Consider the following 20,550-nt stretch of genomic DNA (forward strand, 5'->3'; position numbering starts at 1 on the left):
TCTTTTCCCGTCGGCCACCGTAACTTCTGTTGGGTGCAATTCGAAACCTCACCACTAGATGCCGCTAAACATTACACACTGCACCTTTAAGATGGACAGTTTCTGTAGAGGACTGTAGAGAAGAAGAGTCCCAGTACCTCAGTAGTGCGCTGCAGATCTTCAGGTCTCTTCCAGGGCTGTGGTGCTTCGGGCTCCTGTCCGGTGTCGAGATCCAGAACCGCTCCGACCCGAGGCCCTTCCTCAGGGGACGCGCTCGCCAGCGGGGTCGAGCCCTCCTTCCAGAAGAAACCCGTCACCATGATGAAGGACTTGATGTTAGGGTAGGGTGCCGACAGCTCCCTCAGCAGGGACACGTAGTGGAGAGCCTTGTAGTAATGCAGGAAGGAAATGACACACAGTCCCACGGTGCAAATCAAGAAAACCCTGTGACGTCTCATTTTCATCCTGAGAAACAGGAGAGAGAGAGAAACAGAGCTCAGAGACTCTAGCCAAACAATCTTACATACTCATATTAAAGGGATAGTTCAGCCAAAAATGAAAATTAGCCCATGATTTACTCACCCTCAAGTCATCCTAGGTGTATATGACATTCTTCTTTCAGACGAACACAATCAGAGTTATATTAATAAATGTCCTGACTCTTCCAAGCTTTATATTCCAAACATCTGTCCATCATAAAAGTGAAATAAATAATATGCACTTTTATGATGGATAGATGCACTTTTATGATGGACAGATGCACTTTTTTTGATGGAGATGCACTTTTATGATGGACAGATGCACTTTTTTATGAATAGATGCACTTTTATGATGGATAGATGCACTTTTATGATGGAGATGCACTTTTATGATGGACAGATGCAGTTTTATCATGGATAGATGCACTTTTATGATGGATAGATGCACTTTTATGATGGACAGATGCACTTTTATGATGGATAGATGCACTTTTATCATGGATAGATGCTCTTTTATGATGAATAGATGCACTTGTATGATGGGTAGATGCACTTTTATCATGGATAGATGCTCTTTTATGATGAATAGATGCACTTTTATGATGGGTAGATGCTCTTTTATGATGAATAGATGCACTTTTATGATGGAGATGCACTTTTATGATGGACAGATGCTCTTTTATGATGAATAGATGCACTTTTATGATGGATAGATGCACTTTTATCATGGATAGATGCTCTTTTATGATGAATAGATGCACTTTTATGATGGATAGATGCACTTTTATGATGGGTAGATGCTCTTTTATGATGAATAGATGCACTTTTATGATGGAGATGCACTTTTATGATGGACAGATGCTCTTTTATGATGAATAGATGCACTTTTATGATGGGTAGATGCACTTTTATGATGGATAGATGCACTTTTATGATGGACAGATGCACTTTTATGACGGGTAGATGCACTTTTATGATGGACAGATGCACTTTTATGATGGACAGATGCACTTTTATGATGGACAGATGCACTTTTATGATGGACAGATGCTCTTTTATGATGAATAGATGCACTTTTATCATGGAGAGATGCACTTTTATGGACTCCAAAACAGAAACGGCCATTCACTGCCATTATAAAGCTTGGAAGAGCCAGGACATTTTTTTATATAACTCTGATTGTGTTCGTCTGACAGAAGAATGTCATATACACCTAGGATGACTTGAGGGAGAGTAAATCATGGGCTAATTTTCATTTTTGGCTGAACTATCCCTTTAAGTGTGATACTGATAATAATGTGTGTTAGTCCACAAGCTTCATTTTACACAAATACTTTTAAGTTCTCTGTGCATTTGACAATATTTTTAACCCTTGTGTGACCTTATGGACATTTTTGTCTTTTTCAGTTTAGTTTTTGAGATGATTTTCCCTGTTATTGCCAAATGCATAAATTTTGGCACAGGTTTGTATTTTTATTGGAATTTTACTATTTCACCCCCATTTCCTTTAATAAATCTATTTTGCACTAGTAACACAAAATAGTTCCACTCAGGATCTTAAGGACAAAAATGTCCCCTATTGAAACTGGGGGCTGCCAGGGCTGTTTAACTATAAACTGATGCAATCTTTGTTAATATACTTTCATTCTGTTGGCAAAGCTTAAAAATTTTAATTTTGGAAGAAAAAAATGTGCAGGTGGTGCCATTTTCTCAGGTTTGGCCAATAAAGCAAATACTTGCTATAAATTACACTGCTATAATTGTGTTGGTATGGATGTCAGAGTGTGGTTTGTATGTGTGTAATAAAATAATTGTGTTGTAATATTTGAGAGAGAGAAACTCTACTGCAAATCCCGAATCCAACCACTGTGTCCCAGTGGAGTTTTGCTGCAACTAATGGGGAAAATGTGGAACTGCGCCCAATCAAAATCTCACTGAAAGCTGTTTTGAGATAACTTGAAATTGGGAACACGACTTTAATTTTCTAGCAGTTTTAGAGTTCAACATGTTTCATAATATATATATATATATTATATAAAATGTTCATGAATCATTTTCATAGACTTAAACCTCCAAAAAATTTTTTGGGGTTTCACTTTTTAAACTTCACTTTTTATTCAACAATAATTTGCCAGTCTTAACCTGACCGAACTTAAGTCTCTGCTCCCCAGCTTCACATTTTTCAAGACATTTTTGTCCACTAAGGACCTATGAGTAACTTTTTTAATTGATGCACAAGGGTTAATATCTGCAATAGTACTGTATTACAATAATGACACATCACCTAATAATGAAATTGACAAAAACAACAACACTAAGATGCCCAGATGCAGTGTGATATTGATCATTTTGAGGAAAAAAAGTGATTTAATTAACTCCTGCAGAAATTTCTTCCACTGCATTCTGTTACATAACGGGAAATAATGGACCAATATATTTGGGAATTATATGAATGAGAAAATCACAATATATGTGAAGCATCTGCTTTCTGAACGCCTCCTGCGACGTCTTGAGTTTGCTGCATTAACATAAGCCTGCATTTTGTGGCATTTGCGTCACCGGAAGGCAGAATGTGGTTGTAATTTAAAGTGCTCAGCGATCATGATTAGATGGACGTGTTTCAGATCAGCTGAAGAACAGAAGCTCCTCAGTGTTTCTGACCTGTCAGATCATCAGTGATAGTAACAGAACACCCCATGAGAACGTTCACTGCGATTGTTCCCATCGACGCCGGGCATCAGGGACACTGAAGATGCTGTTCGAGCTCGAGAGCTTGTGCTAGCTCACATTATGCCATGGTTTTGTAAAGATATACAAACATACTTCCAGTAACGTTCATAAAACATTTGTTAAAAGTCATGTGGTCTTTAATAATGTTCTCAAAACGTTAGCACAAAAAACATTATTTATACAGCGTTCATGGAATGTTTCAGTTGGACGTTCATGTAAAGTTTTTTAAATGTAACGACTTGTTTCGGAACGTTCAGAGAACATTCAAATGTAACATTCCATAATGTGTGAAGAAAGATACAATAGAATGTTCACTTAACGATCGTATAACCAAGAAAAGACGATTTGAACGGTCAGAGAACATTTAGAAATAATGTTTTATAAGATGTTAGCAAAACGTTCTTAGAACATATTTATTTGCTCTGGGAGGATGTGAGATTTCTGCAGGGTTTGTACTGGTACTGTCAAATAAAATTCAAGGGCTTTTCAAGCACTACTTTTTTGGTTTTCAAGGATTTCCAATCAGAGATCGCACTTATCAAACAATATCTTTATTATCTTTCAAATTCTAAAAAAGGTAAATAGATAAATAAAAAGAAACTATTAAACAAAACGATACATATAAAGTGCAGCGGATGCAGTGACTGTGGAAACTTTAACCACTGAAAGGATTCTATGATAAAGATATCGCTTTCTTTTTTCAAACTGATTTTTTCTCATGAATATATGATTGATCTGAAGAATAAAAGCTGTTTCATATACTCTGATATTTATGAGCAATATCACACTCATAGCCATGCGAAATGCCTCTATATCAGACAAGCTGCAGCTTCATTATGTGTGAAAAGATAGTTTTATCGATAAAATTAAACACTACCTAATTTCACATATATTGTCTTTCAATAATTCAAGCGCTTTTCAAGAACCTTTTCATAAATATGTGTTTTCAAGGGTTTTCCAGGACTTACATTTCAAAGTCAAATTCAAGCATTTTCAGCACCTGGTATGAACCCTGTTTCTGTCTACAATGCTCAATTTTGTGTGTTGTTGCGTTCTGAAATGCATCATTTGTACCGTCACACCAACACAAGAGTGCATGTGAAGAACATTCATCAGGACTGCATTGGACAAGCATTCACATCTGTGTGTGTGTGTGTGTGTGTACTAGTGAAACATGAACTGATGATTACAGAGAAACTCTCGTCAGGACACTTACTCGACTGCAGAGCCAATAAACTAGAGACAAGAAGAGGCTGTTGTCTGTTAAATAACCAGCTAACTGAGTTAATGAGAGGAACCGAGCGATGTGATTGGACGATCAGACTTCTGACGCAGGATGACATCACATGCACACACTGCGGGGTTCGCGAGACACAAATAAACCGGTGCATTATTGTGGGAAGACGAGAGGAATAAAAAGAACAACAATCGGCAGCCAAATTGGATTTAACACAATCGAGCTCCTACACACACACACACGTTCACTGTGAGACTTTCCTCACTTCACACGGTAACAACTTGATGGGGACTGGTTTATAATTTGTGGTTTGTTCTGGTAGATTCAGGTGATTTCTGGGCAGGAGGATGATAACTCACACTCACACTCTCTCTCTCACACACACACACACACACACACACACACACACACACACACAACTGCTCGTCAGTTTCTGTCATTGGCTGTATAACACATGGTCTGATTAGACAGTTTATGTTTGTTTACAGTTCAAGGTCTGTTTAATCCACATTTTCATAGTATGCAAAATATAAAACAAGCACTTTAAACCACAGCATCATTAAACGCCCAACCCGAATACTCACTCAACCACAGCATTTACTTATATATGAGTGTCAGACTGGAAGAACAGGAAGAGAGGGCAACTCTCTGAGAGAACCAAGGGAATTCACATTTGAACTTGCTCTTGTGTGCTATCGAGACGCAAGTCTCCCCTCAGAATCATCCTAATCTACCCCCCCCCCCCCGTTCCCCCACTCCCTCTCCCTCACGCTGAGATCACCAACATTCACCCAAGAATCTATATGGTTTAATGTGAATAATTATCATACAGTATTACACGTTTGACATGTCTCAGTGCGACTGGTACAAAGGTCTCATTCCCACAGAAGTTAACCAAAACGTAATAAAGTTTTTAAGAGTTTAGAGATAGCTCACACACAGTTTAGATATACCGTAAATCCTCTAATATTAGCCTGTATTCCATTAGCGGCCGGGTCTCTAACATATGCCGGTCTCGCTATCGGCGGAGGTAAATAAAGGCAGGTCTTTAATAGTGGCCGGGGCTATTATTAGAACCAACGTTTTTCTGGGCAGGCCACAACATTATGCTTGTGATAGTAACATGCAAATACCACAGGGGGGCTGTAAAGTTTCTGAATAAAACTCTGACACAGCAAAGCAGCTTTTAGATCTTTTAGTGAACTTATAAATCTCCGTTGCAATTGTTTACATTTCTATTTTTTCGATCCGTTTTCTTCTCTCCCGCTTACGCAGTCCAAACACAACAGAACCAAAACTAACGCGCCCCCTTGTGGACTGAATGAACAATGTCCGCTTTCAAACTAAAACACGTCACATGTGGAAATAATATAACATAACGTCACATGTTATAAATCGTAAACATTACAACCCTCCTTTCGTTACTTTTTTTTTTTTTTTTTTTAAACTGTCCACATTATTTAAAGTCAGTGAGGTGTGATGGGGGTCTTCTATTCATCCTGACTGGGTATCTGCGAACAGGTGACTGTGACCCAGGGGGGTCAGGGGCTAAGGGTTCTGGGGTTTGTTCAGGAAGAGTTTCAGTCCAGTTCATGGCATCTTGTCCACCACTCATGACTTTCAAACCACACGACTGAGAGGAGTGCTTTGCATTTGCTGGTAGAGTCTTGAAGTGGGATGAATTTCTGGTGATGACATGGTTATTGCATTTGGCTGTCACCATGGAACCTTTGACAGCAATAACCTTGTATGGCTGGGGGTTGTAGGCAGGGCATAGCTTCCCTTCCTTCTTTTGACGACACAGGACCACATCGCCCACTCTCAGAGCCAACGGAGCAACACGGCGCATCCGGTCAGCATTTTGTTTCATCCTGTTCTTTGCCAGGGCATCTGCCTGTCGTAGTGGTGCATGCGTCAGAGACTGGAAGGAAAGAGGAGATCCAGGTAGCTTGATTCGAAGGGGCCTCCCAAACAGCACATCAGCAGGAGCCATTCCAGTCGAACAGTGAGGCGTGGCACGGTAATTTCGGAGGAACGCGTATAGAGTCTGTTTCCATGGGCGGCCTTCAACATGTGTAGCACGTATAGCCTTTTCAAGGGTACGCATAAAACGTTCAGCCTCTGCATTAGCCTGAGGCCAGAGTGGAGTTATCTTCCTATGTCTGAAGCCTAGATATGTTGCGAAATTTGCAAATTCTGAGCTTTGGAAGGGTGGGCCATTGTCTGTTTTGACCTCTAGCGGAATTCCCAGTGTCGAGAATATTTTGTCAAGTTTAGGAATTGTGGCTCTGGCTGACGTGGATTGCAGAATCTCCACCTCTGGATATCTGGAGTATTCATCAATGACCACCAAAAGGTAATCACCGGAGGGGAACGGACCACAAAAATCTACACCAACTTTTTCCCATGGGGAAGAAGGCAGCACACTCTCTCTCTCACACACACACACACACACACACACACACACACACACACACACACACACACACACACACACACAACTGCTCGTCAGTTTCTGTCATTGGCTGTATAACACATGGTCTGATTAGACAGTTTATGTTTGTTTACAGTTCAAGGTCTGTTTAATCCACATTTTCATAGTATGCAAAATATAAAACAAGCACTTTAAACCACAGCATCATTAAACGCCCAACCCGAATACTCACTCAACCACAGCATTTACTTATATATGAGTGTCAGACTGGAAGAACAGGAAGAGAGGGCAACTCTCTGAGAGAACCAAGGGAATTCACATTTGAACTCGCTCTTGTGTGCTATCGAGACGCAAGTCTCCCCTCAGAATCATCCTAATCTACATGCGGAGAGGTTCTTGTGTGTGATTGGGCACGACGGCCTGACATGGGATGCAGCCAGCTATCATGGTTTCTACCTGTCTGTCAATGCCAGGGAACCAAACTTTCTCCCTGATCAGTTTCTTTGTTTTGACCAGCCCCTGGTGGCCTTCGTGTGCAAGTGATATCGCCCTGACTTGTAACGATTGAGGGATTACGATCTTTGTGCCACGCAGTACAGTGTCATCAGTTGCATTTACTGTCAGTTCATCTTTGATTTTATGGAATGATTTCATTACAGCACCATCAACTCCATCAGCAAAATCCTGTTTTACAGACAGCGACCCCCATGAGCCTTCTTTGATGAATTGGATGACTTTGCATAGAGTGGGGTCAGCTGTGGTTGCATGCTGAATTTCTGTTAATGTCATTGTCTTAGGGACGGCGTTTTCAGTAAGGAAGTTGACGTATTCTTCCACTTGTTGTTCGGTGTTTGAAACCTCCTGAAAGACATGTGAAACGTGTGGGGTGGCGTGACATGTAATCCGCTGGGTTGTCCTTGCCAGACTTGTAACGGACTGTGTAGTTGTAAAGCTGAAGGCGTAGACTCCAGCGTTCTATACGAGCAGGCGGCTTGGATTTGGGGTTATTGAAAATCCATTCCAAAGGTTTGTGGTCACTGACAAGGGTAAATGGTGCCCCATAAAGATACATGTGAAAATGCTCACAGCCCCACACAATAGCAAGAGCCTCACGTTCGGTTTGTGAGTACTTTTGTTCGATGGGTGACAGGGCTCTGCTTGCATAGCTTATCACTCTGGCTGGTTCATATTGGCCATTTCTCTGTGCCAACACGGCCCCAAGACCCACGGGACTTGCATCAACCACCAGTTCAGTTAGTTTGTACGGGTCAAAATATGTCATGACAGCATCACTTGTTAGACTTTGTTTCATTTTATCAAGGCACTTCTGGTGTTCCTCTGTCCAAGTCCAGCGAACCTGTTTTTTTGTAAGTTCCCTCAAAGGTTGAGTTTATAGTGGCAAAATCTTTGATGAAGCGGGCACTGTAATTTGCCATGCCGAGAAGACTGCGGACCTCGCTGGCATTGGTTGGGGCAGCAGCATCATGTAGCGCCTGAACTTTCTTGGGATCAGGAGAAAAACCCCCATCTGAGAATGTGTAACCAAAGAAGTCCAAAGTGGTTTGTGCGTAGGAGCATTTGGCCTTGTTAAGAGTCAGGTTCTTCTCCTTAAGTCGCTGAAATGTTGCCCTTAAAGCTTGATCGTGGCTAGCTTTCGTTCTATCAAACACCAGAATGTCATCACTCAGATTAATAACTCCTGGGATACCATCCAGGGCTTGCTGAATTGCATTTTGAAATACCTCTGCTGCCGAGGACACTCCAAAACTCAGTCTTTTATAACGTCGCAGTCCTACATGAGTGGAGAATGTTGTGATATATCGTGATGATGGCTCCAGTTCCAGCTGATGATATCCACAGTTTAAATCCAGTTTTGAGAAGAACCTGGCTCCATTGAGCGCTTGTATTACGTCATCTACTGTAGGTGTGAGATGTCTTTCTCGTTCGATGGCTTGATTTGGTATCCTCATGTCCACACAAATTCGCACTGCTTCTGGGTCTTTTGGCTTTGGAACAGGAACAATTGGAGAAACCCATGGAGTGGGCCCGTCCACTTTTTCGATGATGTCAAGTTTCTCTAAACGTTGTAATTCAGCTTCAATTCGCTTCCTGATATGGAACGGTACTCTTCTGTGAGGTTGCGTGACTGGAGGAACGTCTTTCTTTATGTGCAGCTTGACTTGAAAGTCCTTTAATTTTCCCATCCCACAAAAGAGGTCACCATACTCAGTGAGGAGATCACCAATTGCGTTCATCTCCGTCTGGTTTGAGGTTGTCATAGGCTGTGGTGACTGCACTGACTGCTCTGGAGCTGTGTGGAGTGTGTTAGCAACTTTGATTAGTCCCAATTGACTGGCAGTGTCATAGCCAAGTAAACTGCCGTTACTGCCTTGAAGTACTTGGAAAGTTGCGTTTGTGAATCGTGATTTGGATTCCACCAGTGAGGTGAATTTTCCCAGGGTAGGCAGTGGGGTGCTTGAACCATACGGAAAGATGGGAATTGTGCATTTAGTGAGTGAGGGCTTACGTCTCAGTCTCTGATAAGTTGCTTCATCAATGATGTTTACAGTTGCTCCAGAATCAAGCATCACTTTTATATTACAGTCACTGACCTTTATCTTTGCATGTGGGAGATTCGTTTTTGGTCGGGTAATTGTGTATACATATTCCTCAGAGGACTCTGTGTCTGCGGTACCTGCTGTTTGGGATGTAGTGCTGCTGTTTCCACTGGTGTGTACATAATGCACTTCATGTCTGCCTCTGATGTTGTTTTGTGGCCATTTAGAGCGACAACATTTTGCAAAATGTCCTTGTTTTCCACAAGCGTTGCATCTTTTCCCCCGTGCTGGGCATACCATTCCCTCAAGGTGTGGAAAGGTACCGGAGCAGTTGTAGCATCTTTTCTTTCCCGCCCCTCTTCCCATTTCAACGGCCATAACGTCTTCCCGTGGATTTTCTTGTACTGCACCTTGTTGTGTTTGTTCCATTCCTGATGCTTGAGTCTCAGCAAGTGCTATGGTTCTGCCGAGTGACAGGAGGCCCGTCAACGTCATCTCCGGTTGCTGTAGTGCTTGACGCCGCAATTTATTGCACGTGCACGTTTGAATGATCATAGTTTTAATCTCTCTTTCAACATCCGGAAAATCACATGTTGCTGCTAAATGCCGTAGCCTTACGTGATAGGAGTCAAGTGTTTCCCCTGCTAGTTGTTTGGCTTGTCTGAATTTGTAAGTCTCATAGGCGATGTTAATTTTAGGGGAAAAGTACTCACTTAGCTTGTCTTTTGCGCATTTATAGTCCTTTGCTTCTCCGGTGTCAGAAAGTGTGTCAAAAATGTCCTGTACACCATCTCCAGCATAATGCAAAAGCATTGCACGTTTCCTTGTATTATCTTTTATATCCAGAGCAACTATGAAGTTTTCAAAGCGCTGCAACCACTTCTTCCAGCGGATGGAGGAGTTTTGATCGTCAGTGATATCAAAAGCAGGGAATGACGGCAGTGTAGCTTCCATGTTCGAAGAGAGGGGGTAAAAGTTGAATCCTCGTCGCCAGTGTAAAGTTTCTGAATAAAACTCTGACACAGCAAAGCAGCTTTTAGATCTTTTAGTGAACTTATAAATCTCCGTTGCAATTGTTTACATTTCTATTTTTTTCGATCCGTTTTCTTCTATCCCGCTTACGCAGTCCAAACACAACAGAACCAAAACTAACGCGCCCCTTTGTGGACTGAATGAACAATGTCCGCTTTCAAACTAAAACATATCACATGTGGAAATAATATAACATAACGTCACATGTTATAAATCGTAAACATTACAGGGGCAATGTTTGTTAATGAATCCAAGCCATAGCTACGGTAGCCTGGTGGTCATGTCAATCACTTCGCTCTTGACTCGCACGTGAGACTTCAGTCACCGGTAGGCTAATGTTGTTTACCATGGCAGCTGCGGAGCCAAAGAGGATTTTTGGCGAAAATCTATTTTTTAACCCCCTGGGATCGACAATCGCGCTGGCGCTATAGGCTCGCTTTTTTTCGAGATTCAAAATACTCTGTTGACTTTGATCTTAATTACGGAGAGCGCGCGCTATTCAAACGCAAATAATCTGAGGCGATCCACGCAAACCTGTGAACGCCCACAATCAGCTGGATAATACATCTATCTAAGTAATAATAATCCTGGAAAATGTACCTCAGAAGTGCTTGGAAGTATTATTTCGAGGAACGGATCCAGCTGAGAAATAGGTCAGTTCTATATTTGCTTTGTTCTAATCGCAATAGTGTCTGTAAGTTACACGCAAAAAGACTTTTTAAATATGAATCGCATTTCTGTGTGTGTGTGTGTGTGTGTGTGTGTGTGTGTGTGTGTGTGTGTGTGTGTGTGAATGAATGAATGAATGAATGAATGCACAGATGCGCGCTGTTGTGGAGCTAAGCTGGAACAAATACTGTTACAAAATGAATCATTGCTTTTCACAAAAAAATATAATTTATATTATATTTATTTGTTGTTAATGTTCTGTATGCATACCATAATGTTATATGGTAACTGTACGTTTTCAATAAATTAACCTAGTATTTTATAGGTTCAAATAGACACAAAATCTCGTTTTTATTCGTTCTACTGGTAGTCCGTTTTGCTCAAATAGAAATAAAGGCCTGTCTCTAATTCTGGCCTCCTTCCAATAAAGGCCTGGGCCGCAATGCGCTTGAGTAAAATAAAGGCCCGGGCCTATATTAGAGGATTTACGGTAGCTCACACACAGTTTAGAGATAACTCACACACAGTTTAGAGATAGCTCACACACAGAGGAGGGTGTGTCTTCCAGGCTAATGGTATTCTGCTCTCAAAAGGTGTAAACTCTGAATGCAAATTCCCATTGTTAGCAAATGTTTCCATGTGAGAGAAGTTTCTGTCTATAACAGAAATGCAACGAGAGGCTCAGGGCGATGTGTAGCTCAGATTAGCCCGTGATGCGGAGTGTGGCCGAGACTCTCAGCATCATGTATTTTATAATGTCAGGTTCGCATCTTCTCTCTTTATTCCAGAGCATTTTATGTTTTTGTATTTATTATCTTTGGACTGATTATGAAATTGGCGTGACACATTTACCTGACGTAATACATTGTTACATTTGCTTTTATTCTGACTGACTCTGAAATTGTTTTCCCAAGTAGATTAAATGGATTCGTATGTTGTTCCCGCAAGTCTGCGTCAAGTTTGTGACGACTAATATTCGGCACAGATTCAAGTGTACGTGGTTTGCAAAGACAAGAAGTGAATTTGCGTTTAGAACAGCAAACGTGCTCCTTGACCAGCCTAAATCTGGGTGTGTCTCGCCTCTGTTTTAATGTAATGTTACTTTAGAGAAGTGTATGTGGAAAACGTACTCGGTTACTAACGTAACCTCGGTTCTCTCTAGAGAGGAAACGAGTACTGCGAAAATCTTACGCTAGGGGAAATCTCTTTTCCGCGAGATACTGAAGCCAAAAAATTATCCTTAATTTTGAAATAATGTAAAACGCGTTGCGGCAGCATGCAGACATAGGCGAGACAGCTCGCGCGCCTATTGGCTGCCCTGCGGCAACTGCAGCAGCCTATCGATAAGGCCCTATCGTGACGTCATCACCAATGGGGGCGCTTCGCGCCCCATACGTCACGTCCCGCCGAAACGGGCGTGGCCTGGGGCTATAAATATAGCATCGAAAGGCTAGCTTACCGGTTTTTCATCGCCGGAGCGAACCGGAGCGTGCGCAGGCACGGCAAGATACGCAGTACTCGTTTCCTCTCTAGAGAGAACCGAGGTTACGTTAGTAACCGAGTACGTTCTCTTACGAGAGGTACTCTCGTACTGCGTAAATCTTACGCTAGGGGAAACAGTGTAAAACGCCGTGCATGCTATGATCCAGCACCAAAGTCCCAAGGGCAGGTGCCCGGGCTCATGTAGTACATGATCATAAGTGACTCACAGAGAGCCCAGGAAGAGTGGCTAGAATAGCATCATTCCTGTAATGCAGCATCCTATAAGAACAGTTATAGTGATGGTATTTACTCAGTCAGGGCGACCCCGGCCTGGACTGATGAATATAGTGGGTCTTACACATTGCCCATAGAGCTGCGCGATCTAAACGAGCGTTGCTCGCGCTATTTCGGTATTCTGGGCCGGACGTACTCGGGGCAGACAGTACCGATTTTTAGACTGAAAGCAGCTTAGCTTGCAGAGCGGGAACCTCTAGGTTATAAAACCTTATAAATGTAGACGGGGAGGCCCAGCCTGCCGCCATACAGATATCTTGCAAGGCAATCCCACTAGACCAAGCCCACGACGAGGCCACGCCTCTCGTGGAGTGCGCTCTGACACCTAATGGGCACTGCAAGCCCTTAGAGGTGTAAGCCAGCGCTATAGCATCGACTATCCATCTGGATAGGCTCTGTTTCGAAACGGCGAGTCCCTTAGAACGTCCGTAGAGTGAAACAAAGAGCTGCTCCGTCTGTCTGAAAACAGACGTGCGGGACTCATAAGCCCTTAGCGCCCTGACTGGGCAAAGGAAGCTGGCGTCCTTCTCCTCGTTAGAGACCGGCAGGGCAGACAGGGAAATTACCTGGGCCCTGAACGGTGTATTGAGGGATTTAGGGACGTACCCGTGCCTTGGTTTGAGTATGACTTTCGAGTCATTTGGCCCAAACTCCATACACGTCGCGCTCACTGAGAGCGCTTGTAAGTCCCCTATGCGCTTCACTGAAGCGAGAGCCAGAAGAAACACCGTTTTGAAAGACAAGTGTTTGATATCTACTGACTGGATAGGCTCAAATGGGGCACCCTTCATGGCCTCCAAGACCGTAGAAAGGTCCCATATGGGGACTGAGGGAGGTCTGGGAGGATTTAACCTCTTAGCTCCTCTAAGGAACCGAATGACCAGATCGTTCCTTCCTAGTGACTGACCAAGCGTTGGTTTGGAAAACGCTGCTATAGCCGCCACATAGACTTTGAGCGTGGATGGGGCTCTGCCTTCATCCAGTAGCTCTTGTAGGAAGGAGAGAACCTCCGTCACTCCACAGTCCAGGGGTGAAAAGCCGCGTGCTGTGCACCAGCTGGAGAACACTGACCATTTTGAGGAATAGAGCCGTCTCGTAGAGGGAGCTCTAGCCTGCATGATCGTGTTTAACACTCCCTCTGGGATATCAGAGGGTACCCGTTGATGGCCCACGCATGTAGGGACCAAAGCTCCGGGCGAGGATGCCAGATCGAGCCCCTGGCTTGAGAGAGGAGGTCCCTCCTCACTGGTATTGGCCATGGGGCAGTGCTCGTCAGCTGCATAAGAACTGGGAACCAAGCCTGGTTCTTCCAGAACGGAGCAACCAGTAACACTGAGCATCTGCTTTCCCTGATCCGCTCTAATACCTGAGGTAGGAGCGTGATGGGGGGAAAGGCATAGAGCGGGCAGCGGGGCCAGACGTGGGCCAGCGCATCCCTGCTCTTTGAGAAAAATTCCGGGCAGTGAGCGTTTTCTTGAGACGCAAACAGGTCTATCTTTGCTCTGCCGAATGTCTGCCACAGCAGTTGGACTGTCTGCGGATGCAGTGACCATTCTCCTGCTGGAACATTGTTCCTGGACAGTCTGTCTGGTCCCACATTCAGGTGGCCAGGCACATGCGCTGCTCTGAGCGAGCGCAAATTGTGCTGAGCCCATACCAGGAGGCGTTTCGCTAACCTGTATAGGTTTCGGGATGTGATGCCTCCCTGGCGATTTATGTAGGCTACCACTGACATGTTGTCCGAGCGGACCAAGACGTGGTGTCCTGCTATTTGGGGACGAAAGCGCCTCAGCGCGTTGTCGACTGCCATCATTTCCAGGCAGTTTATGTGCAGAAGCTTTTCCCGTTCTGACCACTGGCCGAAAAACGGTCTGCCCTCGAGCAGTGCTCCCCATCCCGAGGTGGAGGCGTCCGTGGACACCACCTTCACACTCGAGGAAGTCCCCAGGCTTACACCTGACTGGTACCAGTCGGTCGCTCTCCAGGGTATCAGTGCTGAGACGCATTTCTGATCGACCTTGAGACGAAAGAGACCTGAAGTCCATGCTCGACGCGGTACTCGCGCTTGTAGCCAGAACTGCAGTGGGCGCATGCGAAGCAGACCCAGCTGGAGAACTGTGGATGCTGCTGCCATGAGACCGAGCATCCTTTGAAACTTCTTTAGCGGGACTATAGTGCCGCGGCGGAAGGTTTCTGTCATGCGCTGAATAGTCAATCTGCGCTGTAGCGATATTTGAGCTGTCATTGACAGCGAGTCCAGTTCTGTGCCCAGAAAAGATATTCTCTGACTGGGAGACAGTGAACTTTTCGCCCAGTTGACTTTGAGACCCAGATTCTCGAGATGTTCGAGTAAAATGGTTCTGTGTTCTATGAGCTCCGTATGTGACTGAGCTAGAACCAGCCAATCGTCCAAGTAGTTCAAAACTCGCATTCCCCGAAGTTTCAGGGGAGCGAGGGCTGCGTCCATGCACTTCGTGAATGTACGGGGTGCTAGGGACAGGCCAAACGGTAGGACTGTGTATTGATAAGCCTGGCCCTCGAAGGCGAATCTCAAAAATCGCCTGTGACGTGACGCTATTTGTATTTGGAAATACGCGTCTTTCAGATCTATTGACACAAACCAGTCCCCGTGGCGAATTTGTGCGAGGATTTTCTTGGTTGTGAGCATTCTGAACCGGCGTTTTGAAAGCGCTACGTTCAGTTGTCTTAGATCTAGAATGGGTCTGAGACCCCCGTCTTTTTTCGGAACCAGAAAATATCTGCTGTATAGCCCCCCTTCGCTCTGAGCTTGAGATAAAGGCTCTATTGCCCCTTTGCTCAACAGTTTCGCAATTTCGGTACGAAGTACACTTGCTACTTCCTTTTCTACCGTGGTTTCGACTCGCACCGCACAACGGCGGGGACGTCGAGCGAACTGTAGCGAATAGCCTCTTTCTATAATGTTCAGCACCCATTCTGATACACCGGGAAGCTTTGCCCACGCATGTGCATGCATAGCTAAGGGTTGAATGAGATCGGAGCTCTGGTCGTGACATAGTGGCGACCGGGGAGCTTCGGTATGCTGTATTATAGACACCGCATTTGCAGCGCTCGAGGCGGGGAGTGTTTTGATCACAGCGGGCGGTTCGCCCACGCTCGGCTCTCTCACGGCAGGTAGCTGAGAGACGGCGAGCGTGGGGGAAACCGAGGGATTCGTCATGTCTGTGAGTGAATGTGGGCGCAGGACAGCGGGCACATTTGCACTGAAAACACCATCGACCTGAGTCGGTTGTATGTGTGTTGGTTTCGTTTTTACAGAAACCGAGAGACATGCAGCGTGTAGTGTTTGTGGGCACTGGGACGTGGGCACGTTCACTACATTCTGTGCGCAATCGACATGAGTCGATTTTATGTGCGCGAGCCCTGTGGGGCGGGCTGTGTCTGTGTGTAGGAATGGGCACTGGGCAGTGGGCATTTTTACTACACTCATAACACCGTCGGCCGTGGCCGGAATACCAGAAAATACGCTCTTTACAGGATTTTTCTGGGTCGCCGTGAAAACGGCGTTTGTGTACAGGCAAGCGGGTAATGTAACCGACTTGTTTACTGTAGAGTACACTGGAACAGTCGCATGTAATGGAACTGGACGAGCGGGAAGTTTTGGTGGAAACCCGGCCGCAGCGGGGCTTGAACACCGTCGTTTTCCTAAGCTGGCTAGGAAGACTTTGAGGCCTCGGGCTTCATCTCAACCTTCGGCCGAGTCCCACGCTGTGGGGGGCGGCGGCCGGCAGAGCGAGAGCGTGGTCTCTGGTCCCGGGCCTGTCGACGCTGTGAAGCGGCGGCGGGGGGCGGTGGCTGCGAGCTGCGAGCAGATGGCTGTTTAGAGCGGCCTGATGCAGAGCTAGAGCGCTTTGGCAAAAAGTGCTTCATGGCCTGCGACGTCTTTTGTACCTCAGCGAATCTGTCCGCGAAATCTTTGACGGACGATCCAAAGAGGCCAGTAGCAGAAACGGGGGTGTCAAGGAACACAGAGCGCTCCGAGTCCGGCATTTCTGAAAGCGTCAGCCAGAGGTGTCTCTCAGCAACGGTGAGAGAGGCCATGTTCCGCCCTATGGCCTGTGCAGCGGATTTCGTAGCGCGGAGAGCGAGGTCCGTAGCGCTCCTTAAATCCGCCACGTTGACTGCTTCCGTGCCTTCCTCGTCCAGCTTTCGGAGAAGGTTAGCTTGGAAGATCTGGAGAGTGGCCATAGTGTGTAGCGCTGATGCAGCCTGCCCAGCGGCGGTGTAAGCGCGACTGTGCAGGGTGGAAGTAGTGCGGCAGGCTTTTGAAGGTAGCGCCGTCTTAGTCCGCCGTCCAGCAGAGGGCGGGCAAAGATGGGCTGCTACTGCCTCCTCCACTAGAGGGAGAGCGAGGTATCCTCTGTCTTTGGCACCGTCCACCACGGAGAATGCCGCCGAAGCAGAGGAACGTAGCCTGGCTGAAAAAGGGGCGCTCCAAGACTTTGCCAGTTCTTCATGAAGCTCAGGAAGAAACGGGGCGGGTCTTGAGGGCGTGGAAACGCGGTCCCCTTGCAGAAAACAGCCGTCCAGACGGTTGCGTGTAGGCTCGGCGGGCGCGGACCACTCGAGGCCGAGGCTCTCTGTGGCCTGTGTGAGCAGACGCATCAGCTCAGCTTCAATGCTGGCCCGTTTTCCTGACGACTCGCGGGCAGAAGAAGGGGCGAGGTCCACAGAGCTCGCCCAATCCTCGCTGTCTGAAGCCAGGATAGAGCAGTTGTCCTCCTCGAAAACTGCCGCTTCTTCCTTGTCATCTCCGGCAGAAGCGGCGGCCAGCGGCGGCCACTGTCCGGGAGTGAGAGACTCGAGAGAAGCAGACGGCGAAGCTGGCAGGCGCACCGGCGAGCTTTTCTCGGTGGGAGGCTCAGGGATCCGCTGAGCACGGCGCTTTTTACGGCGCGGCGTCGAAGCGGGAGGTGCAGGCTCGTGGAAAGTTGCCATGCGAGTCCTCAGAGTCGCCATAGGCATAAGCTCGCAGTGAGGGCATCCGCCGTCAGCGAGCGCTAGAGCCGCATGTCCTTCACCCAGGCAGGAAACGCAGATGACATGGCGGTCCCCGTCGCTGAGTGGGGCTCGGCACGAGCCACAGGATGGACGAGACATCTTGAAAAAGACGCTCTGCTCTTTTAGAGAAGGAGTGTGAGTCGCGGCGGCGAACACACACAATGCAATAAAAGGATATAACGCCGGATAGCGTAGCAGGAACGGTGGTTGAAGGCGGCGCGGCCAGCGACTCCAGGTACCGAACTCGTCCCGCTGAAATGCTGTTTCCACGGCGCGGCTTCTTCTCTCTGGATCCAGCGATGCGTGAGCTCCGCTGAAGAGATGAAAAATCGGTAAGCTAGCCTTTCGATGCTATATTTATAGCCCCAGGCCACGCCCGTTTCGGCGGGACGTGACGTATGGGGCGCGAAGCGCCCCCATTGGTGATGACGTCACGATAGGGCCTTATCGATAGGCTGCTGCAGTTGCCGCAGGGCAGCCAATAGGCGCGCGAGCTGTCTCGCCTATGTCTGCATGCTGCCGCAACGCGTTTTACATTATTTCAAAATTAAGGATAATTTTTTGGCTTCAGTATCTCGCGGAAAAGAGATTTCCCCTAGCGTAAGATTTACGCAGTACGAGAGTACCTCTCGTAAGAGAACCACGGCTAGGCCAATCCAGAGCTATTATAAGAGGAGTAATGTTGGTCGGCTTATATCTGCAGTGGCCATACCTCCAGTGAAGTAAACGTTACGTTAAATTCAAGTGTCTGCAATCCCACGGGGGCTATAAGTATCTTTGATTGTGTAAGCGTGAATGTGACCGATCTCAGGTATAAAGCCGTTACCTCTGTTTGGTGACTGAAACTGACGGGCTTATGATCGTGAGACCCGCATTAAACAGAAGGAGGACCTCTGAGAGACACAGCCTCCTAATCTGAGTGGGTCAAATATAAGTAAAGAGTTAAATAGAACAATCAAATGTATTGCTAAACTATCATATAATTGACCAATAACTCTCTCTCTCACACACACACACACACACACACACACACACACACACACACACACTCTCTTTTTATGGAGTTATTCTTGTGCCAATAATAATGAACGTAGCTTTTCAAGAAACTAATGAAAATATAAATTGAAACTGAATAAATAATCTCTGAAACTGAAAAAGAATAAATCGCAGGCAAATTTTTTGACTTCGTTTTTAATACACTGCATGTTTTGCTAACTATTTCTCATATTTCAATCGCTGATCTGAACTTACAAATGCGCTTCCAGAGTTTTCATTTGCGCTTCTGCAGTTTTCGTTTACGCTTCCTGAGTTTTCGTTCGCCGTTCTGACACATTTCTCTTGTGGGGGCGGGGCTAGTAGCAGTGTGTTCTCATTGGTTACTGAGTTTTTGATTGACAGCTTCGTGACCTGGAAGTGAAGACGTCAGTAGTGTGTTTATGTGAGTATGTGAGCGTCTGTAATCGCAGTTTTCTATTTCATTTTAGTGATATTAAGTTTTTATCTGTATTTATTTGCTGCTACACTATATTGTTGAGATGATTTCTTATAGAAGGAATAGTACAGACGAATGATATTTATCATTAGTCATCGTCGCTATATCAGGAGGATACTGGATATCGTTACTTTTTTTTTCATTAATACTATACTAATGCTATTTATAATACAGTAACTTACTGGCTTTTTTCAGGTGGAGAGGCATTTTAGAGCTCAGTGAGAGTCCATAACATTATACAGCTGTGTTGTCTTGATTTAACTGGTAGTCCAATCATTACATGACTTGTTTAATCTACATTCGGTTACAGTCTTCGATTAGATCATATTTGCTTTGATTAGATCATATTTCCCCCCAGCCACCCCAAACAACATTGGGCCGATGCCATAGGACCAGAGTGCTGTCAATCACTGCCTGATTCAACTTTGGCAATGTAAAGCCTTGTTTACCATGCCGATAAAGCTGTTTAAACCTGAATTTCTCAATTGCTGATTAATTTGCGATGCAGAGTTTGTGAAAGAGGAGAGACACGACTTGACCACAGAACACGTCTCTGTTCGTAATATGTAAACACTCAATTATTTTGAAGTATCGCCCTGGTCGCAATATTTATTCTGATTACTTTTGTGTGATAAAGATGACTGATAAAGCTATTATATACATCTAGTATAAGTAACAAAATGCTTTTTCTGTGTCCATATTTGACTAATAATAATGAAAAAAAGTGCACTTCAAATGAACATTTCTGAGAAAAATGTTTAATCTTTAATAGTCTTTAATAATAAATATATGTCCAAATTAAAAACTTAATACATGCAAGTAATTATGACTGAAAACATCCAGCAACTAGGGAATACACAGCCATGGATATATGTTTATATATAGGGATATACAGCCATCTACTGGTTACACAACCGTATTACAGATGATAAATGCTGCATGACTCCGAGGTAAATATTTAGTACTGTAAAATCCCTTAAATATATATATATAATAAATATTTTAAGTCTGCAACTTGTTACTGTATGGGGAGTTCAAAGCAGTTTGTATTATTAGATTATAAGACATTTCCTCTCTCATTTTCCAGGGAGTGGAGCAACTTTTCCATAAATAAAATTGTGATG

At 45.0% G+C, this 20,550-nt stretch overlaps 1 protein-coding gene and 1 long non-coding RNA gene across 3 annotated transcripts in view; one reads left to right on the forward strand and one right to left on the reverse strand.

Annotated features, from left to right (window-relative positions):
* Positions 1-20,550, reverse strand: part of mgat3b (beta-1,4-mannosyl-glycoprotein 4-beta-N-acetylglucosaminyltransferase b) — a 53,254-nt gene that overhangs the window by 10,397 nt on the left and 22,307 nt on the right. For both annotated transcript variants that reach the window (XM_082136161.1, XM_082136160.1), the window contains exon 2: positions 138-444. In XM_082136161.1, the coding sequence (XP_081992287.1) occupies positions 138-443 (306 nt within the window). In that variant the 5' untranslated portion in view covers position 444. The remainder of the gene's footprint in view (positions 1-137; positions 445-20,550) is intronic.
* LOC309474023 overlaps positions 562-20,550 on the forward strand; it is a 44,619-nt gene continuing 24,630 nt past the window's right edge. The window contains exon 1 of the long non-coding RNA XR_014197188.1: positions 562-992. This is a non-coding gene — a long non-coding RNA (uncharacterized lncRNA). The remainder of the gene's footprint in view (positions 993-20,550) is intronic.

The sequence above is a fragment of the Leuciscus leuciscus genome (genome assembly GCF_965113295.1).
Source record: "Leuciscus leuciscus genome assembly, chromosome: 14".
Lineage (NCBI taxonomy): Eukaryota > Metazoa > Chordata > Actinopteri > Cypriniformes > Leuciscidae > Leuciscus > Leuciscus leuciscus.